At 53.4% G+C, this 27,277-nt stretch overlaps 2 protein-coding genes and 1 long non-coding RNA gene across 25 annotated transcripts in view; 1 reads left to right on the top strand and 2 right to left on the bottom strand.

The window, feature by feature from the left end:
• Positions 1–2,282: 2,282 nt before the first annotated feature.
• LOC122386813 lies at positions 2,283–2,756 on the bottom strand. Its single transcript, XR_006257437.1, has 2 exons — positions 2,601–2,756; positions 2,283–2,363 (listed from the first exon to the last, which is right to left on the bottom strand). It is a non-coding gene; the product is annotated as an uncharacterized LOC122386813 (long non-coding RNA).
• A 6,396-nt stretch (positions 2,757–9,152) lies between these two features.
• Positions 9,153–11,964, top strand: LOC122386792. 5 transcript variants are annotated; one of them, XM_043376378.1, is made up of 5 exons: positions 9,223–9,318; positions 9,688–9,762; positions 10,127–10,263; positions 10,500–10,728; positions 11,048–11,964. In XM_043376378.1, exons 3-5 carry the CDS (start codon positions 10,178–10,180, stop codon positions 11,234–11,236), a joined length of 504 nt encoding a protein of 167 aa, XP_043232313.1. In that variant the 5' UTR covers positions 9,223–9,318; positions 9,688–9,762; positions 10,127–10,177; the 3' UTR covers positions 11,237–11,964. The 5 variants fall into 5 exon arrangements, with proteins under 5 accessions (XP_043232314.1, XP_043232315.1, XP_043232313.1 ...); XM_043376379.1 differs by lacking the exon at positions 9,688–9,762 and having other exon boundaries at positions 9,153–9,318; XM_043376380.1 differs by lacking the exons at positions 9,223–9,318; positions 9,688–9,762 and adding an exon at positions 9,157–9,174 and having other exon boundaries at positions 9,985–10,263.
• Positions 11,965–13,231: 1,267 nt separating this feature from the next.
• LOC122386798 (serine/threonine-protein kinase MARK2-like) overlaps positions 13,232–27,277 on the bottom strand; it is a 67,360-nt gene continuing 53,314 nt past the window's right edge. For 3 of the 19 annotated variants that reach the window (XM_043376396.1, XM_043376391.1, XM_043376394.1), the window contains 10 exons: positions 26,744–26,964; positions 25,129–25,344; positions 24,650–24,815; positions 23,520–23,997; positions 22,609–22,827; positions 21,194–21,403; positions 19,330–19,575; positions 16,024–16,071; positions 15,483–15,618; positions 13,232–14,495 (listed from right to left, as the gene is read on the bottom strand). In XM_043376396.1, the coding sequence (XP_043232331.1) occupies positions 14,277–14,495; positions 15,483–15,618; positions 16,024–16,071; positions 19,330–19,575; positions 21,194–21,403; positions 22,609–22,827; positions 23,520–23,997; positions 24,650–24,815; positions 25,129–25,344; positions 26,744–26,964 (2,159 nt within the window). In that variant the 3' untranslated portion in view covers positions 13,232–14,276. Of the gene's footprint in view, positions 14,496–14,605; positions 14,731–15,482; positions 15,619–16,023; positions 16,072–18,891; positions 18,946–19,329; positions 19,576–21,193; positions 21,404–22,608; positions 22,828–23,519; positions 23,998–24,649; positions 24,816–25,128; positions 25,345–26,743; positions 26,965–27,277 lie in introns of those variants that run through there. The other 16 variants (XM_043376401.1, XM_043376395.1, XM_043376399.1 and 13 more) reach the window with 9 other exon arrangements.

The following is a 27,277-nucleotide window of genomic DNA, read 5'->3' as shown; positions in this document are numbered from 1 at the left end:
GGAGTCGACGCCGTGTTCTTCTCTCTTGAGTCGCTGTGCAACAGCGTTGGGTGAGAGTAACCACACTTCTCACATCTTCTCCTGCTTCGGCATTCCTTCCAAATGTGACCGTGGCGGAGACAGCCTCTACAGAGTCCATGTCGCTTGACCGCCTCGTGCCTCTCTTCTGATGTCATGGCCTTGAAGTCCTTGCATGTCTCGATAGAGTGCTGCTGTCCACAGATCTTGCATGGCCAAGGAGGCCGTGGCTTCGCTGACGGTGGAGTTCGGTGCTTCGGGGCGTCAGCCGGTTCATCTGATGCTGCCAAAGAAATGAAGGTGTGAGCGCTTTCCTTGCGGCTGACACGACCTCTGGCTGGTGTGTCTCGACCCGAAGTCGAAAATACATCTGGTGTGCCGTCGACCGGTCCACAGGCGATCCTAGCCTCCCTGTTCAGGAAACTCACAAACTCTTCGAACGGCGGGTAGCCCGGTTGAGTCCCCGCGTCAGGCTCGAACAGTCTCTTGTCGACGACACGCCTCCACTTGTCCACGATGTGTTTAGGCAGTTTCCGCAGGATCTCGTTGTTCTGGTTGCAGTCGTTAAGAGATTCGAGACCCGATACGTGATGTGAGACCGCGAGGCAGCTATCCAGGTAGTCCGCCAATCGTCTTAGACCGCTCCCATCACCAGCGCGCACCGGTGGCCACTCCTTCAGCTTCTTGCGGTACGTGCGTGAGACGATGAAGTCATTTCCGTAGCGGTCGTACAGCTTCTTCTTCGCTTGATTGTACGCGTCTGCTGACCTAAGGAGAAGAAATCCTTCAATCACTGTTCTCGCTTCTCCTCCGGTGTACCTGGAGAGGTAGTGCAGTCGTTCTGTCGCCGATGACGTTCTGCTCTCGATGAAGCTCTCGAAGGCCTTCACCCAGGGATGAAACCTCTCGACGCTTCCCTGGAAGACCTCCGGTTCCAGCGCTGGAAGCTGGCCTCTTCGCTGCTCTGCGAACAGATCTGATAAGTTAGTGGGTCCCGCAGCTAGCGTCCCGGAGCTACGTTCTACATTTAGCTGCTCCTCTGGCTCTATCATCGCGCTGGGCCTGAAGATACGTGCGCCAGGGTTCAGCCCATGATGAAGTGTAGTCGATTCAGGCCCGTCAGCTACGCTGATGTGAGCGCTGCCGCCCTGCGCAGATGACAGAGGCGCTGCTCCGGCATCTGCCACGCTGAGCGAAACGCTGGCGCGCTGAGAGGAAGATATATCGCCGCGAACTTCGCTGGTTGTCACAGGAGCACCTGCACTTCGAACAGGTCCTACTTGGATTGACTCCGCTGGAGCTGTCACGTCATTCTCCGCAGGTAGTCTGTAGGTCTTTCCGTCTTCCAACTCCATCTCAAATTTGTGCAGTGCCTTACTCTGCTCTTCCACAGTGCTGAGCTCCACTTCCAGTTCAAGATCCTCCTCTTTCCACTTGATGGCCTGTTTCTCTTGTTCGATTTCTCGTCTTCTCAGCACAGCCGCTTGTCTCGCTCGCAGGGCTGCTTTCTGATGTTCGTCTTGCATTTGCAGGATCTTCAAGGAGGCTCGAACAGAAGCAACCGATGTCGATGTCCGAGAGTTCCCACTGCGACCGGTCACCGACGGAGCTCGGGCTTCTGTGCTCCTCAGTTTCTCCAGGGCTTCTTGCATCTGCAAGTTGAGTGCTTGAAACTGTTCAATGTCTCTCTGAAGGAGGGCGACCTCGTCTGATGGCAGCAGGATTCTCAGGTCTGACAGAGTCTGAAGAAGATTCACATAGCAATGGGTCCACTCCTTCAGTTCTGGTTTTCCCAAGTCTGGGACGATAGTGCCATCGTCCTCCACCATCTTCTCAGTGTGCCTTTTCAGCTCCTTGAGCTGCCTCTTGAACACCTTCGTCTTCATCTCCTTCTGGTGTTCTCTTCCTGCCTCAGTCAGGCGCACCTGTCGTCTACTTGCAGATGTCTGTTCCTGGTTCTCTTCCCCGTCCATAATCGTATAGTTCAGGGGGACTGGGAGTTAGTTGAGGTCTACACTCCACTGCACCTGAATCGTTAGTAGACAACTGCCTTTCCAACTACAAATAGGTCTCCAGATAATGAAGAATGAGTGACACGATGTCAGGCTAGACAGCCCTCAGGTTAGGATCAAATGTGGGGATCATCTCTACTGGCCGTGAACATCAATCTACTGTGTCACCACTCTACTGATGGGCAACACCACCACCTCACAACAGGTGGAAGAATTATAACTGATCCGGCCAACAGGAAAAAACTACCAGGGCAGAGTTCTACAAGATTTATTGTGATCAGGGCTTGTAGTCGGTGGGCCCACAGTAGTCGCAGACCGTGATGACCGTTATAACTGTGGGGACAACGAACGAAAGGTGTAATACATCCGGCACATAACCAATCGCCGCAGTAGGGGGTAGCACATGAACGAGCGAACAGATCATGTTGGTTACTAAGAAACTGAACTCAAACTCTAAGCACCGCTCGTTTAAATATACCAGACTGGCCGATTAAATAATCCAATCACACAGTACCGCGCTGTCTAACCAGTGCCAGTAGTGCCTATCGAAGAGATATAAGTGAGACTCACTTCGTCCGGGATTGTGAGTGGTCGTGCGTGCAGTCAATGTGGCTACCAAGCACAGTAGTCAGCTATCAGAGGCAAGGCACACATATGCGACACCTGAAAGACAAATGCCAGTCAAAAACAAATCCGTATATCTTGATGCGGTTAGCCGCTGGGGCGGGAACAGTTTGACCACTAGTTACTGTACCAATTAACATCCTTCGTAACGGCCGACAGGGTCTATCGATTTGCCAGAATGTCTAAAAGCGCTGACGGATAGTGCCTACCGTACGTTAAAATCACTTTCCGCACAGTGAGAATACCACAGGTTGCTGAAGTTGTATCGTTCTATAAGAATAGAGGTCCGCAAGCTCGCAACAAAACGGGTTTCTGTGTACCTGTCTATGCGTTTTTACCGTTACGCCATTTTTACACGGTGCTTAATCCATGTAGGTGGATATGCAATGTGCAAACGTCCAGAACTACGTTAGCCAACGCCCAGAAGGCAATCCCCTTAAAACGTTAGTTCGCTGCCATGACTAGGGAGATATTTCTGTTACATGCTGATACATGAGTGTGATTGTGTCCAAATTCGAGCTACTTTGGTGTAATTTCGTGCAAAAAGCAAAATTAGATACACCTATTTTGATTGAATGCAGCATAGAAACGCGAATTTATTTTTATTTTACGAGAAAAGAGGTAATTAAGCTGAAACTACCTCGCTGAGACACACCTATGCACGAACAAGTGCGCACGGAACTGTGTAGCTTATGGGGTGAGTAAACTAAACACCGTATGATGAATCACGTTGCACCGTACTGTTGGTGTATCCAGAGCTAGAGGGACAGCGAGCGCCAATGTCACAAACCAGCCTTATACACTATACAGCCACACACAAGCTCTATCCTTTCGGGACCTTTGGACGGTCCATTGCAACTGAAAACCAGTAAAACGCCTTTTGGGCGACCAACGGAGCGAGCGAGAGGATGGGCCTTGCACGTGCGATATTGCGAGGGGGTACCTCCAACTAACTTATGCACTGCACCCTACTAACCGGTCTTTAGCGATGTGCCAAATTTCAGCGCAATCGGCCTAGCCGTTCTCGAGATCTGGAAGCGGCACACTGCACGTGCGCACGTGCAAGCGGGGTCCAAACTGACTTTTGCACGGCACCCTACTAACTGGTCCCCAACCGTGTACCAAATTTGAGCGCAATCGGCCCAGCCGTTCTCGAGATCTGGGAGCGCCCCCTGCACGTGCGCACGTGCTGTAGCACCCCAACCTTAACCCGCGCCCCGTAGGGGGGGGGCCGAAACGGCCCCCCCCCCTGTCCTTTTCGGTCGATATCTCCAAAACGGCTGGAGATATCGCCACCAAACTTTCAGGACTCCTCCGGGCATCAATTTTGCACATTGTGACCAAAAATTTTTCCAGAGGCTATGACAGGTTGGCCACAAATGACGTCAGAGTGACGTCATGTTCTGTCATTTTCGACCGAAAAAAGACCTTCGCGAGAAGACCTGTCAGGACTACAGCTTTGAAGATACAGAAAAATGATCAAGACATAAAAGGTGTAGAATTGACAGGGCTACAAAAATGCTATCTCGAATTTTTGAAATTTTTGAGTTTTGACCCCCAAAAATCAAAAAAGCATTTTTTTGGATATATTCGCCAAAAAATCCAAAAAGTTTTTTGAGTTTCGAAAAAACCGGAATATATGTGATAGTGCCTACCGTCTTCTATCTATATACCAAATTTCAGATCGATACCTCGTTTTTTGGCCAAGTTATAGCGAAAAAACTGTTCAAAAATGATGACGTCAAATTTTCAAACTCAAATTTTGGCAATTCTAGAACTCGTAGAGCAAAACGAAGACCACCATTAGACTCCCCGTGACGAGCTGCATCGAATCGATACCCATTTTATGCAAAAATATCAACTTTGAAATTTGACCTAATTTGACCTGACCTTGACCTGACCTTCACAAAAACGTGACCTAGGCTGGCCCCAAAGGCTGCCTAACCCACATAATCGCATTTGTCATGTAAAATGGACCATAAAACATGTATCACACGACACATTCATATTGTGACCCCCGGTGACCTGACCTCGCTGTGACCTGACCTGGTATCAGTGACCTCAGATAGCAAAGTATGTGTTTGACGAACAATGTACCATCGATGGTTTTCAATAAATTACCAATTTACTCGCTTTCACAGCACATTTCTTGAATTGCCTGTGAACGGTGAAAATCTGACCTTTGACCTGACCTGTGACGTCATCGGTTTGACCTAGGTCAATGAAATTTGGTCACAAGGTAGTTCCCGGGTGGGGCTATCGAACGCCGTTTGAATTTTGAAAATCGGCCGGTAACTTTCCGAGATCTTAGGGGGGGCCGATACGCCCCCCCCCCCCCCTACGGGTGGTAGGGTCCGCCGGTAGCCCTACGGGGCGCGGGTTAACACATGCAGATGAATTATCTGATGGCGACCTAACTGTGTACCGAGTTTCAATTCAATCGGCCCAACCGTTGTGCCGTTATTGAGGTTGCAATTTTGGGGGTTCTTAAAAAATGTCCAACTTTACCACGCGCCACGTGCGGTGGTTGGCAAGAACGCATGGTGGCCATCACACCACAGAACTTTTACGTCCAAGTGACATTCAGTAAAGAAGACCGCTTGTCAATCGGATGTCCCGTTCCTAAGATACTCGTATTAGCTTTTGAAGAGCGTCCCCATGGCCGGCCGGCCGGCCGGCCGGCCGCTCATACTCAGGATTTTCCCTTAATTCAGTATGAGACTCCGCTCGCTTCGCTCGCTCCGTAATCAATTATCAGCCTCTTAGCTCATTGGTTATTCGACTCCTCCAAGCGGGGCGCACAAGACACCGGTGCTGGATGCATGCTCATCATTCACATCGGCTATACAGGTGGATATTGGTGGTCATCGCAGAGGCCAAATCGCGGATCGTAATTCGAGGGTTAGTTGTTGAATGTCTTATAAGTTCTACTCCGACAGGGATGCCTATCATATTGACGGGCAGATATTTTTGTAAATGAAATCCAATGTTTTAGAAAGTGCAACACTAAGTCCTTGTCTTGGCTCCTAATAATGGCTAAAAGGAAACTATTTATACTTTATAGGTACTGATAGTCACTAAAGTCTGAGCAGGTCACCGGGGAAGCTTCATTCGTTCGTTTGTTCGCCCGTTCGTTCGTTCGTTCGTTCGTTCGTTCCCTTGTTCGTTCGTTTGTTCATTCGCTGATTCGTACGTTCGTTCGTTTATTTATTTATTTATTTATTTATTTATTTATTTATTTATTTATTTATTTATTCATTTGTTCATTCATTCACTATTTTTTGCTTGCTTCTTTGTTTATTTTGTAGCGTAGAGTCTGATGAGATAGGTATGGTTAGAGCCGGAAGGGCCCATAAAAATGCTAAGAATTAGAAGCAGACATTGTTCTGGACGCCGTCCCCTGGTGCGCCGCACGGGCTAAATCCGTTTTGATAGACAGGCCACCCAATCTCACTACACGTTACACGACGGCACGTGAGCAAAGGCATGCTACTGAGAGAGCCAGGGTCATATGATGGTGGCCGTCCAGCCAGGAACAGGGGGCCTGAGGCTGAGGAGAAAAAATGTGCTTCCTGAGGATAGATCAGAAAGATCGAGGGGATGGGCCGAACTCATTGTACCCAGGACTTCACTAACGGCTTCCCTGTGCGAGCGACTTAACTCTCGAAAGAGGCCAGGCTTGGATCTCGGCAACAAGAGCGCAGCGAATGATTGTGTTCAGCGTAGTTCCGGCGCTACTCGCTAAGCTTTCAAGGGCGTTCGATCACATGCTTTCGATCTCGATCCCTCCGAACTGAATAGGAACCACCAACTCTTCCAGCTGGCTCCAATCGCCGTTCCCGATGCCAGCTGACTAGTTCGCCAATCTCCCGCCAGATGGCAGCACCGGGTGGGCGGTGACTGTCCGCTGCGTCGCGGCCTGCACTGCCGCCGGCGGAGCAGGGGTGATCTCACCGCCGTAGAGGTGCCCCAAGCCGCCGTACGCCGCGGTGACGTGCCGCCAAACGTCTTCCGGCGCCGCCGGGCGGTGAATCGTCCCTTCCGGCCCGTACCGCCGGCCTCCGGATGTCCGACCGGGACCCGAGCCTGCGCAGTGCGCACCGTGGGCGCCGCCGAGATGTTTACAGAGAGCGGGGTCACGGCAAGTGATACATCGGTCTGATCGGTCACTCTGTGGTCGGTAAATGCGTTCGGTAGATTTAATCCTTCGGTGCGACCATGGCAAATCTTATTGCTTTAGCAGTGAATGAGTTATGAAGGTGGAATGACTGAGGATAGGGTAGGGGAGAGCGGGGCCAGTTGAACCACTTTTTATATATTGACATGCACAGCGAGATCTAGTTGTCATAACGAAAAATGCACAATGCCATGAAAAAATATGCTCTTTTGGCTTCATTTTAAGATATGTAAAATTATGTTTCAAACATATTTTGGTGCCAAACGCATGCTTATAAAACAGCTCTACGCCCGTTTCAAATGACCCCGATGCGAGGGTCAATTGAACCAGCCCATGGGGTCAATTGCACCTATCCTTAACAATGGGATGTTTTCCTCTTTAAGGCCACTTTCTTAAGGACATATTTTGTCCGGTTTACTTTTCCAAATGCTACATTCAATAGGTCGTTGGAAAGCTAAAAGTGCAAAGTTCCTCATAATAGGTGACATAAAGTACATACCATAGGTGGAGAATTGTGACCAGCTGGGGGTGCTCGGGCGCAGCAAATCCGCCGCCGCCTAGCGGTGACCTTGACCCGCGCCGCCCGGCCGCGGCTCCAAAGCCAAGCCGGCGTGGAATTGGGAGAGCTCGAGCACCCCCAGTCCAGCACAATTCTCCACCCGTGACATAGACTATGGTAAAATGGGCGGATGAGGATAATGAGAAATATCTCAGGCTATAGTGTGCTTTCAAGCAAAAGGCTGGAGAAAAAGAGGTCAAAAAAATGAGCTCTATTAATCTACTATTTCAGTTTAAAAGCTCATTTCAAAGGTGGACTATTTCCTTTAATGTTTACAGCCCCTGAACAATAACCATTGCAAAGGTCACCGGGGTCCATTGAAACGGCCTGTGGCCCTGTTTCAACTGACCCTCAGAGAAGCGTTTCAATTGACCCCATCCGCTCCCGCCATCTCGCACGCGCCGTAAAGCACATGTCAAACGAGCTGGAGGGACGACATCATGCTGAATGAAGGGCCAAATAAGGTGTTATTCCGGAGCCAGGAGTTCTTCTTTCAGCAAACAAGGGTATATGAGATATCACAAAATATTCATAAAAACGATTTCTCCCAAACGCCACTCAAAAACACAAAAACAAGTGTCAAATCAAAATTACCGTCCGTTTGCCGCCCAAACGCCGTTGACAAAGGAAGTGGTCGAGCGCGGATGCGCAGTGGTGTCGGCAACGCCATATGTTGCATACTGTTGAAAATAAAGCCATGTTTCATCTGACCCCGTGTTTCAACTGGCCCCGCTCTCCCCTACAAGGGGGAGACTTCAGGCTGAGTTCGCCATCGCTGGTGCGCCGCAGCGGCTGAGCACACCCCGTTTATTGCCTGGAGGAGAACCGTTCAGCTGCTAAAATCACAGTCGTCCGGAGGGCATGTGCCCCTGGATGAAGACAGCCACAGGTTTGAGGTCTGGGTGGTCAGTGAACTACTAGGTAATGTAGGTAAGTTAGTAATTCACGGAGTATATTGGCCCCTACACCGTGCGATCGGTACGGGCAAGTCCGCCGGACTCAAACCCTCGGACGCCAAGCTACTGCTATCAGAAGAATTTTGATGCTAAAATTTAGCGTGTCATGTTCCGCCCCTCCCTCTCGAATTCTCGATTGACTTCAAGAGTGGCTCCAGCTGCTGCCCGTCGGCGCCATCAGACCCCCATAACAACCGTATAACGCCGGGCCTCACATGTTTTAGCATATTAGTTGAGGTATACACTCCGAGGTATACATATACTCAGCTCCGAAGAGACTCGAACCCCTCGGCGCTCGAACCCGGGCTCGGCCCTTGGGCTCAGCAGTCCGCAGTCGGCACCAGGGTATGTCGGCACTGCCGAGAACCGACGGGCGACGCGTCAGTTAGGTATATGTGATCACCTGCCTATGAACTCATCATCTCATTCACAATGTGTGTCCTTTGATGAGTGATGCTGATATGCTGTGGGCTGTAATATAATGTGGTTTCCATTTTCTTCGATCCGTTTAGCGATAGTCACCGGCTAAAATGTGAGGCGATGCAGACCGTGAATGCAAGAATTCACAAAAGCCTAAATGTGGCCACAATTTCCTTTCAATATGGTAGCCACTCAGAAAGGCACAAACGGCGCAGCCTGTTCATTTCCAACTTTTGAGGCAGGTGTTCAAGAGTTTAGTCAATACTGCCGATAGATGCTCACGAGATCCCAACACGCAATCGTGCGCTAGAACTTTTGGTTAGACGTCATCTTTTACATAAGTGCGCACTGCTAGATCGGATTTTGAACACCGGTCTTCAATTGTTTTGGCAGAAGTCGCAGGTTGAGGTCGGTGCGGTCGGTGCGGTACACATTTAGGATAGGTATTTTTAAGTCTTTAGGTGGCCTCAAGGCCCTAAAACATAGGTGGCTTTGATTGTGGTGTTTAAATTAATTATATTTTCAATAAAGCATCAGAAGACATCGTTGCAGGTTGGTTGCAACTTGCAGGTCAAGGTATCAGCGAATAGCCCTGGTCCTTATTGTTATGTGGTCATTGTTTATATTCGTTATATACTGATACTCTTTTGATCAGATAGATATGCTACAATCTGTATCATGAGATACAGATTGCCTCGAATCTCGATACCAATACTGGCATGAGGCACGTGCCATGGTTGGTCTGATTTGGGCTTGCAGATACCTAAGCAAATACTGCTATGATGACAATGATTCAGACAAAACTAAAAGCTATTAAATCATATCATAGTGTTTCAAGTTGCAATGCATGCCACGCAAGGCACATTTTCTCATGTGATCTATGAACAATTGCACCCAGAACTATTTTGACCAGTTGCATAGCTCTTCTCTTCATGCCATTTTACATTGAAAGTGAGCCTTGATATTGTGGTTCTTGGCCATCAGTCAGAAATTGAGGTACGTACCTACTGTACTGACAAAATGATATGTTGTGCTCTTGGCTCTTGCAAGGATTATCTTGAGTTTTGAATGACCATTTCCTCGATGGCTGTAAGCATTGCATTAAAAAGTAGATAAAAGTAAATATAGTATTTACTTTTTATTGCAATTTCAAAGGAAAAACTCATTAAAAAATCAAAAATCAAATTACTTACTGTGCCTTCTTTCTTGTGAAAAGAGACTGGGGAGTAGGTAGGTACTAGGTACCAAGATGGTAGGTACATACTTATATGGCCTTGGGTACATATGAACTGTACCATCTGTGCTGGAAAAGGAAATGTTATGCTCGATAGCTTGAAAACAGCATGTTTCTACAATACAGGAAGAGTGGCTGTGGGCTGACAGAAAGTGAGGATTGAGGAATTTCCAAGCCATGGAGATCCCTGCAAAACACATGAAGCTGAAAGTCCACTCTGAAGTGGTGGTGTACAAAGTTCAGGCTTCTGGCTCCTCTGATGGGTGAGTTGCATTCATTGTCACTTACTTTCCATAATAAATAATACCAAAGCTGAAGGTGATACTGGTGACCCTCAGTACTGTTAAGTTTAATTAAATGTTAATATAAAACAAGCCAAACGTTTCCAATCCAACATTAACTGGTGATCATTGTAGTTAAGGATATCTTTCATCTCCTTCTAAACACCCAGGCCTATTTCCATTTTTTATGACTGATGCCTGTGTCCTGTCTCCAACAGCACCCTGGGATGTTTCCACGTAAATAGCGGCCAGCTGGCAGAGCGGCTCCTGCCCAGCTCGGCTGACCCAGCTGACCTCCAGGTCAGCCGGGTCACCCCAGCGCCGCTGTCGGTGGTGCTGCGTGAGCCGGACGGCCACGAGGTGACCCTGGATGTCGCTCCGACCGCCGACCGCCGGCTGGCAGTGACCACCGCGCTGGTGGCCGCCCTGGCGCGGGCCACTCTGAAGGTGAGACGATACTAGAAGGGGAAGTGAGGGCAGAGAGGGATACCCTCTCAGAGGGTCGGAGGCTGGCTGGGGCTACCACTGGGGAACTGCGCACAGGCTGGAGTTTACCATTCGCCTGCGAGAAAGCTACTGTCACGGCAGGCTCTTTTCCGTAAAACATTACAAAGCTGCTCTACTTTCCTTCAGCATTACGCATTTCCATTAGGGACACATGTAATCTAATCAGTCATAGCTTCAGAACTCCGGCTGTCTCAGAGGATTATCGTCCTTGTTCCCTAAACCCTCTCCCCTCCGACGCTGTGGCGCCATCTGTCGTCAGGCGGAGCGCGCGGAGGCGGCGGCGGCGGCGGCGGTGGCAGCTCTGCCAACCGGACCCCCGCTGGTACCTTCAGTCCGAACCAGCCGCCGGCCGGTGAAGCGACCGCCGGGACGCAGTATCGTCAACCCCTCCGCCCGCAAACGACCCACCGCCTCCGGCATCAGCTTTGACTCGGACAGTCAGGAGTGATGAGAGCATAGCCAGGGAAGAATAGGGGCAAGACGCTAGTCACAGTACACAGGTTTGTGTGGTGACGACGTCATTCCGTTGTGAGGGATAGTGACACTGTCCATATTGGTTGTCATACTGGCGAGGGACGATGACGACGCAGATGATGGGATGGACGGGGACTGCGTCCAACGGAAAATGAACCCAAGTGTACTTTAAACGGGGAGTGTAAGGCTCTAAAGGAGGGTGATACGTGGTTAGCGATAATATACCTAATTTATAGGGCACTTGGTGAGGTGGTGCCTTACGCGTCACGCGACTCTTAGTGATGATACTCTAGTCTGGCTTTTTTTAGAGCTGCAGCAGTGAGCGTGGCACTGCGGCACTTAGTTTTTGCCGTCACTGGGCCTGTTTTAATTGCTGTTTCATCCTATTTCATTCACTTTTATTTTCATAATATTGCCCGAATTTCGTTTAGTTACTTCGGCGTGATTTCGCGAAATAACAGCAAAACTTTTCAAAGTTGCATGCAATTCGCTATTTCTTCAATCTTTTTTTTTCCGATTATTATCACTCACAACCAGTCGTTTTTCACCATTACTCGTATTCTCGCTTTATGAATTTGTTTGTGTGTTATTGCTCTGCCAGCTCCGATCTACCCGTTATTAGTGTCTGTTGGGCTTTCATTTTATGTGATCCGCTTGTCATGGAATTTCTGAATTGTCAATAAAGCATGCCAAAATTTTTAACCTATGCCTGTTGGGTTAGTCTGCGAAGGAAGCAATGCTTATCTTTAATAAGAGTGTGCAGGAACCGACGTGACGACCATGGCACCTGAAACCGCAGAATAGGTCAATAGAACGCCAGTTAAAGATGCAAAACTGACGATGAGCAGAAGTGAGGCCGTGATCGAGTGGGGTTAGGCGCTATCAACTCATCGCAATGCTTACGCTTGTCCCTGATTTCGGAATTTCGACTTTTCAACTAATTTACGCTAAAGCAATCATCCAATGAGTGCTACAAATTTGTGCCACAAATACCACAAACGAGGCTCAACATGCAGTGATGCCCGCATCTCACCCGTGAATCTCAAGATCACTGTCCGATGCGCGTCCCGATATTAAGATGACCGATAGTCTTTCCCTACAGCATGAAAGTTACACTACAAAAAAGAGTCAAAACACGATATGTTCGGTTTCTATGCAACATGAAAGATCGGTTAAGCTTACAAACTTATATCAGAAGGGTCGCATTCATCACATTCAGATGCATTAGCGTAGGTACCAAGTAGCAACGCTGCAAGATGTTCTTTGGCCTTTGAAATCGACCAGTTGAAAGTTGTCTGAACCCGACCTCATATCAATGAAGATCAAAGGTAGTGCCGATGTGATAGGTCGATTTTAAAGCGACCTCTGATTAGAGATAAGTCATGCAGATATGTTGCTATGCGATGTACTGGCAAAGATTGCGCGCACAGTTCTCCCTATTGGCCTCTTGACATCCGCGACGAACACGATGAGGGGTCGGTGACGCACTTTTCACGCCCGCTTAGAGCATCAAAGGTTCATGCACCTCTGGGGCACTTCAGTCACCCCGAAGTCCGAAGGCATGAGCGAGGTCTATCGCACTTACCATTTCCCTCATCAGCTGGCAGTTCGCCGTACGCCTGAACTGTTACGATTTCCCCGACCCCAAGTGCGTTTAAAAGTAGCTCAACGGCTGTTATTCTTTGCTTTACAAGCAAAGGATAACAGCCGCGCCATAGACCCATAGCAACAAAAGTTCGCTGACGCGAACCGGATCGCGCAAACAAGTTTGTGCATCACGCCAAATGCTTGAAACGAGCCAAGTTGTTAACTCACAACACCGCACCACTATCGTCAAATGTGCCGTGAAGCGGATTGCTTGTGCCGAATTTAACAGCTCTGTTGGCCAGACCAGTCAAAAGACAAAAATCGAGTCCGCACGTCAATAAATGATGCCGCAATCAGAAACTTCACACCGAAACGCCGCCGCGTCCTTTTATCACATGTATTTTTAGAGCTATTAGCATTCTGTACAGAGAGATGTAACGAAACCCGAGCGTGTCACGCGACCGTACTACTCGTTGACCAATCGCGCAACACTATAGTCGGGTTTAGTTTGGAATCGGTCGCGCTCTTTCTCGTTCTTTCTCTCTGTGTCGGTCGGCCTTTCTGACCGCCGGCGCGGCGCACACATATCACACAGGCGCCGACCCAGCGGCCGGCGGCCCAGTCAGCACCACATCGCTCCTATGTACAGACACGCGCGCCGTCCGGCCTTGTGCAAACGGCACTCTCCACTGTCCACTCCATAAAAACAGACGACCGAGCGTCCGCCCGCCCGCCCGCCCGCGGCGGGGGCGGGGGCGGGGGCGGCCGCCGCCGGAGCCTCGCGCCCAGCGGCGACCGCGATGAATATGATAAACGTATCTCAACAGACGGCGCCGGCCGGCCGACCGGCGACGCAGGGCCGGTCGGTTCGCGGCGCCCAATACTAATAAATACATCCACAAAATGTTAGAATTAGCGCGCGGCCGCCGAATACGCGGCCCAACTGGTGGATAGGCCACCTACGGAGCATACTCGTACCACCTCTGTGCCAGTCACTCGGGGCCCTCCCTCCCGTTCCTCCCGCGCACTCTGGGGTCCACGTGTGGGGGGCGATCACAGCTGTCGCGTGTCGATTGTCTGCGGTGGGCGCCGGGCCGGTCGGGCTGCCGCGGACCACAGGCGCAGGCCACTCCGCCGCCCGAGCGCGCGCGCATAGACGTAACAATGATATAAAAGGAAAACAACGGCGACGCACGCCTCTTTCACTCTCTCTTTCCCTCACACACACGCACTCCATCGCTCTCGCTTTCTCTCTCGCTATCTCGCCGCGGAGCTCAGCAGGCGGGATGACGGCGGCGCGGCGGCGGCGGCTCCGGCCGGCACCGGCACCGCGCGCCGCCGGCCGCTGCCGGCAGCTCGGCGGCCGCCTCGAACTGCGCCTGCGGGTCGGACTCCGGCTCCGACTCCGGCGCCGGGCCGGCCTCGGGTCACAGTTTCAGCTCGTTGGCCACCTTGCTGGCAATGTTCTTGAAGCCGATCGAGGTGCCCGAGATGCGTTTGAAGCGGACGCCGTTGAGCGAGAGGCGCGGCAGCTTGCAGACCTCAATCTCCCACTGGACCAGAGAGTCGGTGCGCGGGTCGCCGTGCACGCACAGCAGCAGGAATTTCTCGCGCTGGTCGTAGTCACAGTTGTTTGCGTCCAGCACCTGAGAACAGCGGCCGCTGTCAGAGGCTGTGACCTCCCCACCCCCACACACACACCGGCCCTCCAGGCAGGCACCCCAGCACCACCGAGCATGCGGCGAGCCCACGCCCGGGCAGAGGGAGCGGAGGAGCGGGAACAGAGGGACGGAGCACCCGGCAGTCATGCCCGCACGCGAGTCACTTGCCTGGCGGCCGGGGGGCGCGCTCAGTCCTCAGGGCGGGGCGGTCGCGCTGCAGCTGGGGAGAGAGAGACTGACTGTGGGTGCCGAGCGACAGAACCGTCGACCGGAGAGAGAGCGAGAGAGAGCGAGAGGGAGACGAGACAGAGTGTAGAGAGCAGACGGATGACGTCACAGAGGCGACAGAGCGGACGGGCAGACGCAAACGGCAGAGGCAGAGGCGGGGAAGCTGGCGACTCGGCGTGAGAAACACAGATGCGACAGATGGACAGACTTGACAGCGACAGGAGCCAGGTAGAAGAAAGGAAGCAAAACGCGGGCTTTAGAACGTTCAGGCGGGGGAAATAAAACACGGAGCCAAGAAATATGACAAAAAAGTAACAATACGAGCAGGTTAACGCATGGTAAGCGCAAAAGAAACAAAATACCACGAGAATAGAAGACAGAAAGAGACAAGCGGTTATTAGCGTTTACCGGGAGGGGCGGGGCTTCTATCTACAGCTAGTCTAGGGACAAAACCAACACCAAGCTATCAGTACGCGGACCATGTTGAGCTAAGGATTCAAGATAACGTCCCTTCTATGACCAGTTAAGACACATATCAAAGTTCGACTAATACCTGTCCTCGCGATGAGCTAACAGTTGTAAGCAGATTGATAAGACGATAGGAGCACCTTTGAACCGTGTCTGGTGCTGGTTGTAGGAAGCATTATCTTAAAACCCACAGCAGAAACCGTACAACGTAGTACAAACATATTGCCACTTTTCACTGCCGTTGACGGCAGCAGGGGCCGGGAGGGGGCAACTGACCTTCCTGATCTCGTCCATAATCTCCTGCGGGTCGCGGGACGAGGTGGTCTTCATGCTCCAGGTGAAGCGCAGGCTGCGCGGTTTCACCGGCTCCGCCTCACCGTTGGACGCCGTCATCGGGGTCGTCATCACCGGCCTGCGGCGGCAACCAGCGTCATCAGACGTCAGCGAGCGTCATCGGGTATCATTGGGGTAGAGCGAAGGAAGACGGGAAACCAGTCACAACGAAAACGCTACGTAAACGAATAGTGAATGGGAACATCACCAATCACCATTCAACATCAGCACAATATCATCAATGGTAAGTTATACCTGCTGACTGGAAAGTCGTGGGCGAAAACCCACATGATATAATTATGGCAGTCTGGATTACACTACGTTATGCTACAAGCTCTGCGTCATGCAAAGCGCCATGTGCTAGATTTAAACATCTAAGCCGTCATAGCCACATATGCCACAACGCCCAGCCCGAGATCATGGCAGTTCCATTCTCCCACTACGTCCATAGTTCCCGAAATCGCCAACAGATGTCAGCACGTACCGGTCAGCGGCTGGTCGGGAGGGCGTCGGAGCTGGCGTGTCCCCCGGCCTGCCGAGCGACAATCACACACAGAACCGGATACAGTGTCAGAACGGGGCCGTATATGGACACAGGGGTCGGGAGGGCATAGGAAGGGTTCGTAGTAACCTGCCTACTCCATGTAAAACGAGCAAGCGCGCATTAAAAACATCGACAACATGAAATTCCACGACCCATTCCTGCCTTAGCCTCACATCAATATGACTACTAGGACTCCAGAGCGCGACTCCTGAGACACCCTAAGCATTTCTCAGCCTCATCCCCCCCCCAGCTAAAGCGGGGAATACCAGTGCCGGATTGCAATCACCTTTCAGTGTACACAGTCACACAGCACACACCGCCGTCTAGCTCGCCCACGGGCGCACACTGGCCCAGCGCTGATAAAGTACTGATTGTCTCACTAGCACGGCACACAGTGCTAACTGCACGGACGCCTCAGAGTGTCAGATACAAGTGGGTCGATAGGGATGGGGGCTAGCGCGATAGGCGATACATGACGATAGGGTGGGACACGACAGCTTCGAGTCATACATGATCTAATCGCAGCATCCTTTTCATGCACACTCAGATGTTTCGCATACACCAATGCCATGCATGTATGTTCCATGCAAGTGGTTTACATGCAGCCATTTCCTCGCATCGAGCAGAACGAGATCAGCCTAGATGAATCAAGGAAATAGTCCAGGTTTGGTATGGAAACGATCCCAAAGGCAGCCTCTTCAAACGGGAAATATTCCAGGGATGCAACCCAATCAAAGTTTAGAATACATTCGTAGCACTCAAATGCTTCACAACAGGAAAAGAGGGTCGCTTTGGTAAGCAGACAGCAAACCATGCTCATCTTAGAGCCCCCAAACACGTAGGATACGATGGGTTCTCGCGGGCAGAAAAACACCGCACGCTTACATACTCGATATACAGAGCCAGAGAAACAACGGAGGAAGGATGAACATCAGAATCCGGTGAAATGGACGACGGACGAGAAATGAGACACTAGATACCTAGAGATGAGACAGGCTTGAACAAGCAACTGTCCATGAAAGATAACAGCCGAAATACACAACCGATTTTTGATAGGCATAATGCGTAACAGAAGTAAATAGAACCCGCAAATCAAAGAAATCTTCGTCTAATGAGCTCCAAAAAGGGAAGGAAAAATAAAATACCATGCATAATTCTACAAACACCGGCACAGCAAGGCAACCACATCACACATCACATCACTTGAATGACGTCACTTTGCATACTGTCCTGTGACCACCCATTCACTGACTCCGCCCACCCAATGCGTCCCCAACGGAGCCACTCTGCCTCTAAACCGAGCCCTCTCTCTCTCTCTCTCTCTCTCTCTCTCTCTCTCTCTCTCTCTCCTCTCCTCTCCTCTCCTCTCCTCTCCTCTCCTCTCCTCTCCTCTCCTCTCCTCTCCTCTCCTCTCCTCTCCTCTCCTCTCCTCTCTGGACAGTATTCACACACGGTGACGGTGCCACCTGGTCTGTCCCACGGCGGCCACATACAGAGTGACTCTCCAGGCGGATCGCGGTAATGGCACACGGACATCACAGAAAGGGAGAGGACGTCCATCCCGTGCATCGGTATACGCCAGTCAATCACGACATCCACAGAAATCCAGCATACTTTCCACTATTGTACCGCTTATCAAGTTTACCTCTAACATAACCTCCCAGACCAAACTCTGAATGAATCACAGTTCCCCGCAGGTAGTGGAGAAATGAGCGACAGCCCAGCCGAACTACATATTAGTACATCAGGGCAGACTGTCGGGGCGTCTGTAGTCGAGTCACACTATCCCCTGATCCCCACCCACCGCTCCCCTGATCCTCCGACCGCCAGCCGCCGATCCCAGTCCGCCGGTCGGTGTTGCCGCCTGGCTCGGGGGCGATTTAGCGACGGGGCGGCCCGGCGCCGGCCTGGGGCGTCTCCAGTCGGCAACAGGGCCATCACGTGACCCCCGAACAGCTGACTGCAGCTCGGTCACGGACAGCACGATCATGTGATCCGGTGGTGGGTGCCGTGCCGGTGACCACGTGACACGTAAGCCCGATGCCGGTGTGTCTGGCACGTACTGACTGGGCGACCATCCGGGCCCGAACGACCCACCCGCGTGACCGCGCCGCCCCACAGGATGCAAACACCATCGATAGGAGATAAAACTAGATTAGAGCGCATTGATGGACCACCAGAGACCCCACCAATGTTGGTGGCACGAGGGAACCCTCCCCCATCCCACCCGGACAGCCAGATTTAATGCCTATAAAGTTCCACCTCCACTAAAGTGCTTCGTCACAGTTAACCCGAAAAGTTTCTCGGTCGGCTCTCGTAGCTCAGCAGTCGGCGGAGACGGCTCAGAGAAACCGGACGGTGGTCCGCCATCCATTTCAGACCGAGAGGCGGCGTCGGACCGGGAGAGATCAGTCCGGTCCTCTGAGGGAGGAGCCATGAGGGCGGGGAGGACACGCCCCCTGACAGCGAGTGACGTACAGGGAGGGGATTGGGTGGAGACTGGACGGATTCTGTGAGCTCTCTGAGCCTATCGATGGTTGTCAAGTTGAGAGAGCGGAAACTGGGGAGGATCCAACAGAAACAGAAATGAAAACGGCTGGCAGAATACGTACTAGGACAGACAGACAGACACAGCCACAACAGACACCGAATCTGAAAGGCAAGAAAACAGACATACAAACAGCCTAAATCTGAAAAGCAGCTAGGCAAACAGACAGACAAGACAGCAAATCGAGCAGGCACATGCAGCTAGCCGTCTGAGGCGCGCGGCGTCGGTCGGCAGAGCAGACGGGCGGCGGCTGAACGTACCCGTCAGTAGCGGGTCGTGTGCGGCCGGGGGTGAGCGGGGCCATGTCTCCCGGCCTGCCGGGGCACACAGAGGGGGCACAAGCACCGGTTAGTGGGCGCCCGGGAGGGGAGCGGCGGGTCGCAGCCGCGGCACGGGGCTAGCGGGACGGCACGGGCGGATAGAGACGGCCGCCGGGACGGCGAGCCGCTCTCAGATCCGGACATAGAATATAGCATGCACGCCAGAGAACCACACCAAACCACACCCAGGGATGGGGACGACCAACACCATGGACACCCTCCCATCGGGCAGCCAAGCGCCATATGTCCAGCCGAGTGCATTCGCGCGTGTGTGCAGACAGGCACGGAGGCTCTCCGTCCTAGTGTCGACCCTGTACAACGCGCCGCGTCCCGGACAGTCACACCATTCGGCCGCGCGCGCGCGCGCGCAGTCAGTACTTGGCCGAGTTGGACGAGGCAGCCGCGGCGGCGGCGGCGATGGCGGCGGCGCGGGCGGCGGCCGCTTTCGACGAGCCGCCGGCGGCGCTGCCCGAGCGGCGCAGCGCCAGGCTGGCCGACGGCGGCTTCTCGTCCCGTCGCAGACTGCCCGACTTGCGCGCCGCGGTGGCCGGCGTGTCCCGCTTGACGGTGCCGGCGGCAGGGCTGGCCGCCACGGGACGCTCGTCCCGCGACAGAGACGGCGGGCTGCAGCAGACATGGGGCGGCGCGCGGCGTGTGAGTCGCCTCACCGACGCACCTCGGCGGCCCGCGGGGAGATGGCACTGCCAGGGAGGTGACGGCGCGGCTCGTCCGCCGCGGGGAGGGCCGGCCCGAAGACCCGCTACTGGGAGAAAACTCAGAGCGACCATGGCGTTCCTGACGTGGGTGTGACACCTGTCTGACACTTATGCGTTCGCACGCCTCGCTCGATGTGCTCCTTATGGTTGTTTCGATCTCAGTTCATTTGTCGCCATAGCCTCGCGTCAACTCTGAACGTCCTGGGCGCCTGCCTTACGGTCGTTCGCCTCTCATCTTCATGTCGCTAGGGCGGTGCCCTCATGTGTGTTTGTATTTTGTCCCGTGGTCTTGCGCCTGTCAGCTATCTATGCCGACGTGAACAGCCGACGTTTCTCGACCCGTGCCGAGAACAGCTATGATGCCGTCTCTCTAGCCGAGTTCAAGTGCAGAAACTGGGGTTGCTGATTGCCCCATGATCGCCGAGCTCAGGCGAGGCGCCGCGCGGCGCAGAGTGGCTACTGCGACAGCAAAGCATCTACTGCGGGCTATGGCTTACTAAGCTCTACAGGTACTACTCACTACAGGCGACTAGTGCCCACTACAGGCTAGTGCTCGCGGTTAGGCAGGGCGGGCCACACAGAGAAGTGAGACGGGAGGCGCCCGAAGAGATCAGAACCAAAGACAGGTAGAGAGGCGCTGAGAGGGCCGAATGGCTGGGGTATTATTACGGGGACTGGGAGTGTGAAACTCTTCGTGACGGGTTGGGAGTGAGCGGGTTTACAAAGGTGGCTTCCACCCATTTGAGTTAATATTACACAGCTTTCATTACCGGTCCCACGCTACCGTCAATGACCGGGTCATACGCAGCGGAGGGAGGCCAGCTCAGATCAAACGGTCCATTTTGGACAGGACGTTCGTCTCATGTAGCTCAGAGAGGTCCGGGATAAGGCCTCGCCGCCCGGGGCAGATCGGCTTACCGCCAGCTGAGGCAATCTCCGTCCATTACGCTGAAATCGGCCGCTCATTACGCTAATGTAAAATGGGACGCCGCTCACAGAATTCGGACAAATTTGAGCACCGTCGTCCCGTCTTTTTGGAAATGGTGGACTTGTTAACTACAAAAGGGTTAGGCGCTATAGAATCAAATGGCGTTTCGTTAAGCCGACGCGCTCTGTGGGTAGGGAAAACCGGCGAAGTGAAGTAGAAAAAGCAGAGAGGCTGTGCTAAAACTACGAGGCAAAGGCGTACACACTCGTCATGAAAAGGCCACGAGTGATAGCAGATTCAGTCCAAAACACACACTAGCTGGCCAAAGTGATCAGGCACACTCGCAATCAAATAAGCTAGGCTCTCTATCTACCGCACATGGCCATAGCTGAGCAAAGTTCGGCAAAAAAGCGATCACAGCAAAACTATCACTCTAATCACGCCAAAACTAAAACAAACTATTTTTGCCATGCATGACATGCGGCTGAAAACTACAAACTTGACCACATAGCGACTGCACGCCGTATCAAACGGCCAAAATCACTCACTCACACTTCTGCCGACAATCCAACAGCCATCGCCATCCCGCATAACTCACCGTTTGGCGAACTTTGACGACAGTTTTGAGAAGAACGAGGTGCGACTGGCGTCGTGCGGCCCGCCGACGCCGGCGGGTCGGTAGCCCGGCGAGCGCGTCTGACCAGAATGGAACGTCGAGCGGCTGGGAATGTTGCGACTGAAGGCCGGATCACCGCGACCGGCCGTTCGTGCTGCCGCCGAGAGCGGCGCGGTGGCGCGGCCGGCGCTGCTGTGGGGCCGAGCGGGGAGGGTTAGACAGGGGCCGACAGGGGCTTGGAAGTTAGAGGGGCAGAGAGGGGCGTTGGGGAGGGAAGGGTACGGCAGGGTAGGGGGATGGGTGACCAATTGTGTTGAGGCGTATCCTGTTGGCTTCAGCTACCTGGTTGTTGGTAATGTTACTTTTAAGTGCAAAATATCATAACCTCTCAAAAAGCACGTACTGGTAAGAAAGGTAGATCAAAGGATACCAATAGCAAATCATCTCGGCTTGGAAGTAGGGGAAGTACTGCTTACAGAGTACTCACCTTACAAACATAAAAAATAATACACAAGCATCAAAGGGTGACATAACACCATGGTAACTGCAAACACGCCACGGAACACAATCAGCTGATGGCCGGACATTACATAAAGCGAATAAATAACGAATGAAATAACGTATAAGGAATTCAAAGGGAGCATGTAGCAGCGTAATGAGACACGAAAAACGCAGAATAGGGAACACAGACCCACAAGCATACAAGCTACAGATCAAAACACATGCGCACATCTTCACAGCACTCGCACACAATGAAATCAGCAGCAGTCACTCATAGTCCTCCATTGAGCAAACACAATCTGAGGACTGACACCTCAAAGTTGTTGTGCTCCTTTCATCCCAACAGCAGTCACAGCAACACTTCCAGTCAGCTGGATCAGCGCTACCCTTCAGGAACAAACATCCCCTGTTCCACACCACCCTCCCCTGGACAGACACTCTCCCCAGTCCGATGGGCGTCAGCACACCACCTCCCCTGTCCCAGTGGCCGGCGGACGCAGCCGGACCACCCCATCCCCCTCGACCCAGTCCCTCAGATAGAGATAAACGACTCAGGCCGACCGCTCCAGTCACCTCATAACCAGCCGTCGTCAGAAAAGCGCCGACCACTCTGAATCAGCCCACAGGATAAATAATGGCATGCAATGAAGCACAGAGCAGCCGGATGAGCTTCTGTCGGCTTGACATAAGCGGCGGGAGATTGTAAGTAAGCGGCGCCATTGGGTATCTTTCTGTAGCGGCAGCGGCAGAGCCCGTGGCAGTGTGTTTGGCAGCCACCAAGGCTTGGTGTTGAGCAGAGCAGACAGGCGACATGCAGCAGGCAGGGGTACAGGCGGGTCAGCAGCAGAGGGAGACAGCCCACACAGCAGAGAGAATGAACGGCTCGCGGCCGGTACCTGGGCCGCAGCTCCGAGGAGGGGCGCGGCGCCGAGCCCTGCGCCGACGACACGGAGCCCGACTTGACCTTGACCGGTCGCGGCAGGGAGCCGGGCGACGCGGCGGCGGCGGCGGCGGCGGCCGGGGCGGGGGCGGGGGCGGCGGTGGTGGCGGGGGCGGCGCCCGTCGCCGTCAGAGACGCCGTGCTGGTAGGTGTGCGGTTAGTCGGCGGCGCCGAGCTACGCGCAAAAACCAACCGCAGTCGGATCAGGTGCAGCACAGATTGACAGAGAAGGGGTTAGTAGACAGACCATCACCTCGGTAATGTTAGTCCTGATAACTTAACATAACGATGGCCGTGTTAATAACAGATGCTCAATGCTGCACCACAATGAAATGGTAGATACAGGCTTGTAGATTCCACAACCCTTGTTAGCATGTCAGTGACAGAAACAGGTGTTACGTGAAATGGAAATGATTACAGCCCAGACACCATTTGCGAAGATCAGTTAGTTCAATCTGATGCAGGGAGATTCTAGGCACAGTAAACGCTATTTATAAGAGGAACTCCCGAAAGACGTGATTCTGTTAGGTTCTAGCAGCTGTGCACAGGTGGTAGCACAAGACCCTCCACCAACGCCGGACTCACACAATAAGGTACCAGTAGCCAGATACAGCCTACTTCCAACTGATCACACTGCTCCCCTCCCCACCAGCTACACACTTCAGCATGGTACGTACTTTAACAGGGGCCCAGATCCGACCAAAAGATCACAACTTCAGATGCTCAAAGATTGCGTGGTTTGGCAATGAGTCACAAACACAGACAGACACATAGGCCGAACCAAGACACTCAGACACAGTCCGACACAGACTCAGACACAGACAGACACAACCACCGGCCACCACACCGCTCCCCATCCCTTCTCACCTCGTCGAGTCCTTCTTGGCCGAGCTCGGCGTCTTGGGTTCCGCGGAGACCTCCTCCGCCGAGTCCAGTCGCACCGACCGCACGTTCGATCCCCGACCGGCATCCCCGTCAGCCGTCGCCTTAGCCGACGACTCTTCTGAGTTCAACTTCAAATCTGCGAACGCCGTACCGTCCTGCGCCGCCCGCAGCGCGTCGGCGCCGGCCGCCGGGCCGACGGTGCGCGCGGCAGCCGAGCCGGCTGACCTCAGAGGGGTGGTCTTGACGGCCGACTTGGCCGACCAGTGCGCCGGTTTGCCGGACTCGCCGGCGGCGGCGGACGGCGGCGCGACCGCGGACGAGACGGCGCCGCCCGCCTGCCGACTGCCCATACTGATCCTGGCCGTGTTGGCCTTGATGGTGGCCGAGTCGATGGTGTTCTGCCGCTTGAAGTTGTTGATGTTGGCTAACGCTGCCGGTCGTGTTGACGTGGTGCTCACGCCTGCAATGGGAAAGGTGAAATCAACGAGACGACATCAAGCTGGTAGTGTCAAGGGGTAACATGAGGGGAACAAGCACTCATCCCTCCCACCAGCGCCAAGATGACGGCAATCAAGAACACGGCATCTCTACCTGACCGGCAGTGTCCGCCCCGGACGGTTCGACGCAGTTCGAAGCCGCTCAATGAACACCACTCGTCAGCCGAGAGGAATGATCATAATTGCATACCATTGAGACGTCCAGCGCTCGCCGGCCGCTCATACCGGCCATTCCCGAGAAACTTTGTTCCGGGAACGATCAAATGGACAATCTCTGTGTACTGAGAGACTGGTAACGGCTTCCGGTCTAGGTCAATAAGCGGTGGGCCGAGTCTCAGTCTCCCTGACTTGAACATAATATATCCACTAACCATGAAGTGAACATGGCACGGCTATCGAAAATGGCAGAGCAGCACTTCGCTGAGCCGCTTGAATACTTCCCACCCATTCCTACATCCGTCCACCGACCTCCCGTCCGTCCCTCACCCCTCTCCCTCCCTCTCTCTTCTCCCGTTTCTCTCTCCCTCTCTCCCCCCCCCCTCTCTCTCTCTCTCTCTCTCTCTCTCTCTCTCTCTCTCTCTCTCTCTCTCTCTCTCTCTCTCTCACAGTGCTCACCCGAGGATGCGCGCCGGTTGGGCTTGCTGTTGGTGGTGGCCGAGATGGACCGGTGCACCTTGTTGTGGGGCGGCGACTGGAGACTGGTGGGCGGCGGTGTGGGCGCGCCCGGACCCATGTGTCGCAGCGAGAGGGACGAGCCAGACTGTGAGCCGTCAGACTCGAGCTGGGGACGGAGGGGCGCGGGAGGGTTAGAGAACCGTGGGTCGATGGCCGTCCGTCAACTGGTTCAAAGGACCATCACGAGAAGCCCAACCACAATTTAATTAGGGGAATTACACCTTCAAACGCCGCACAGTCACATGAAATGTTCATTTACCTTGGCAACTTCAAAGGAGCGAAACTAAAATCGGCTATTCAAAGCACAACAAGATGAATCCATACAACTCTCGCACCAGACACGACAAAGTGTGACGAGCTCCCCTCCACTTCCCAACCTTTCCCTCCCCCATCCACCCCAGCAACCCCAGATCACTCACATCAGCTGCTCGCCGGCTCATCAGCAGGTAGGTAGCATAGATGTCATCAAACTTTCCCTCCTTGAGACTGGTCTCGACATCTGATCTCGCGTAGCCCATGCCGACCAGTTGCTCTATCCTTCGCGGGTCGTCCAAGCAGTGCTCGGGCTCCACGTAGGGCTTCAGTTCCTCCTCATTACAGCCGGAGTTCATCCACTTGTCCCGCATGATGGCCTGCTGAAAACGGAGCACCGTCACAGTGCGGGTGTAGTGTGTACCCAGGGTCGGGGACTGTCGAAGGGCGGGACGTTGGGTAGGCCCATTGCATATCAGTCATATTGCACGATTCCCTAGTATCTGACGGGCGCTGAGACCCACAGACCAGCCTCCAAAGGTCACACTGGCTAACGGAAGGTACAATTGAGACTCGCCACGATCAGGTAAGTCAACCGGCGGTACTCGCGATCGGGTAGCATAGCGGATTTCATTCAAGGCAAATCCAGAGCATACAGCGTATCTCTCAGAACCATCAGTAATTATTGATGTCAGAGTCTGAAAGACTATCACTTTCACCACACGAATTCAGCGATCTGTCAGGGGAATATCCACAGGAAATTCCGAGCTACCGGTTCCTCAGTACAACTGGCCATGCGACCCCGCCCGTGTAAAAGCGCCGTTCCACTTCAGAAATTCTCTACCATTTCCAGTCGCGCCGCTCTCGGGGCCCGCCCATCCCACCGACACCCCGACCCGAGTGCGCTGGGTCTGGGCCGTAACAATGACGTCAGCTGCCCGGGCCAGCTAATGAAGCGACCTTTGGGCTGGTAAACTGGCGTTGGCGGCCGGCCTGGGCCTCTACCGAGTCTCAGGCACAGCTAGAGCGTTGGATTCCGCTAAAGCTCACCCTAGCCCTCTGCCGCCCGCCGTGTGGAGAGCGGACCACCAATCCTCATCGCTCCAGCCGTTACGGCGGCACACTACCAGGAAGTTCAGTGACGCACACACATCCAGATCCTAATTGGCGTCTATCGGCCCCCGGCAGCCGCCCGCTCTCGCCCGTTATAGAATCTGGTCAATTATGGCACGGCACGCCGGCCGCCCGGACCGGGCCGGTGCGACACCCGCAGGGTCACACTCGAGTGACGAGGAATGTGAGGGGGTGAGCGGTCGTGTGCCACAGACAGGAACAGCTCCCAGAACGGACAGCAGACGGGCCGGTGTGCGCCTGACCGCGCCAGACACTGCGTTCTGTCCAAAAATAGACACCGCCGGCGCTGGCCACGTGTGTCCAGACAACCCTTCACTGTCGGCTGTGGCCAGTACTGCTGGCTGACCGGCGCAGCAGGCGTTACGCTCATGTGCCGCCGCCGCCGCCGGCACGGCCGCTAAACATCATACTATCGTGTGTACCGGTGCATTCCTTACCCCACACAAGGACATGGGTCATGAGCTAAAGCCACAGTGCCGTGGAGATACTGGTGACAACTGACCAAAACAAACCGAACTCACAGCAGTGCGTTACGACAAAGCTCAATTCATTATCAACGCTCCTAGCGCCCTCCAGAAATTTAGCAGCACCCCAACAACGTCCTGGAAAGGTCTTATCAATCTCTCCCTCTCCCCCACTCTGTCTCACCTCCAGACTGGCCCGCTTGGTCGGGTTCAGCACCAGGAACTTCCTCAGGAGGTTCTCACAGTCGGTGGACATGTAGAACGGGATGCGGTACTTGCCGCGCAGCACCCGCTCGCGCAGGTCCTTGAGGTTGGAGCCGTCGAACGGGAGAGATCCGCTGACCAATGTGTAGAGGATCACTCCCAGGGACCAGACGTCCACCTCCGGGCCGTCGTACTTCTTACCTGGTGAGATGAGAAAGGCAGGCGGTTAGATATAAGGTGTTAGAGCATTGCCCACTACATACCCATGTAGTGCACAAATGTGATTAGAGTGGCCTATGGTTAGAGTCAGAACAGGGGAGTGTGCGAATACTACAGAAGAGTTGAATACAGGGAATTGTGAGTGAGATAGACTCGGAAGGAGTTTCCACTTATCAGAGATGGTTTAAAATTACTGACACATCAAAAACAACAGCGCTTTGTAGCCTCAGCTGCAGCTCTGTTATATAAGAGCCATAGATCACACAGAGACAATGCAATTAGCTTAATTACATCA

The sequence above is a fragment of the Amphibalanus amphitrite genome, unplaced genomic scaffold (genome assembly GCF_019059575.1).
Source record: "Amphibalanus amphitrite isolate SeventyFive unplaced genomic scaffold, NRLGWU_Aamphi_draft 000263F_arrow, whole genome shotgun sequence".
Lineage (NCBI taxonomy): Eukaryota > Metazoa > Arthropoda > Thecostraca > Balanomorpha > Balanidae > Amphibalanus > Amphibalanus amphitrite.
The sequence above is the reverse complement of the archived record's forward strand: the minus strand, read 5'-3'. Positions and strand labels throughout refer to the sequence as shown.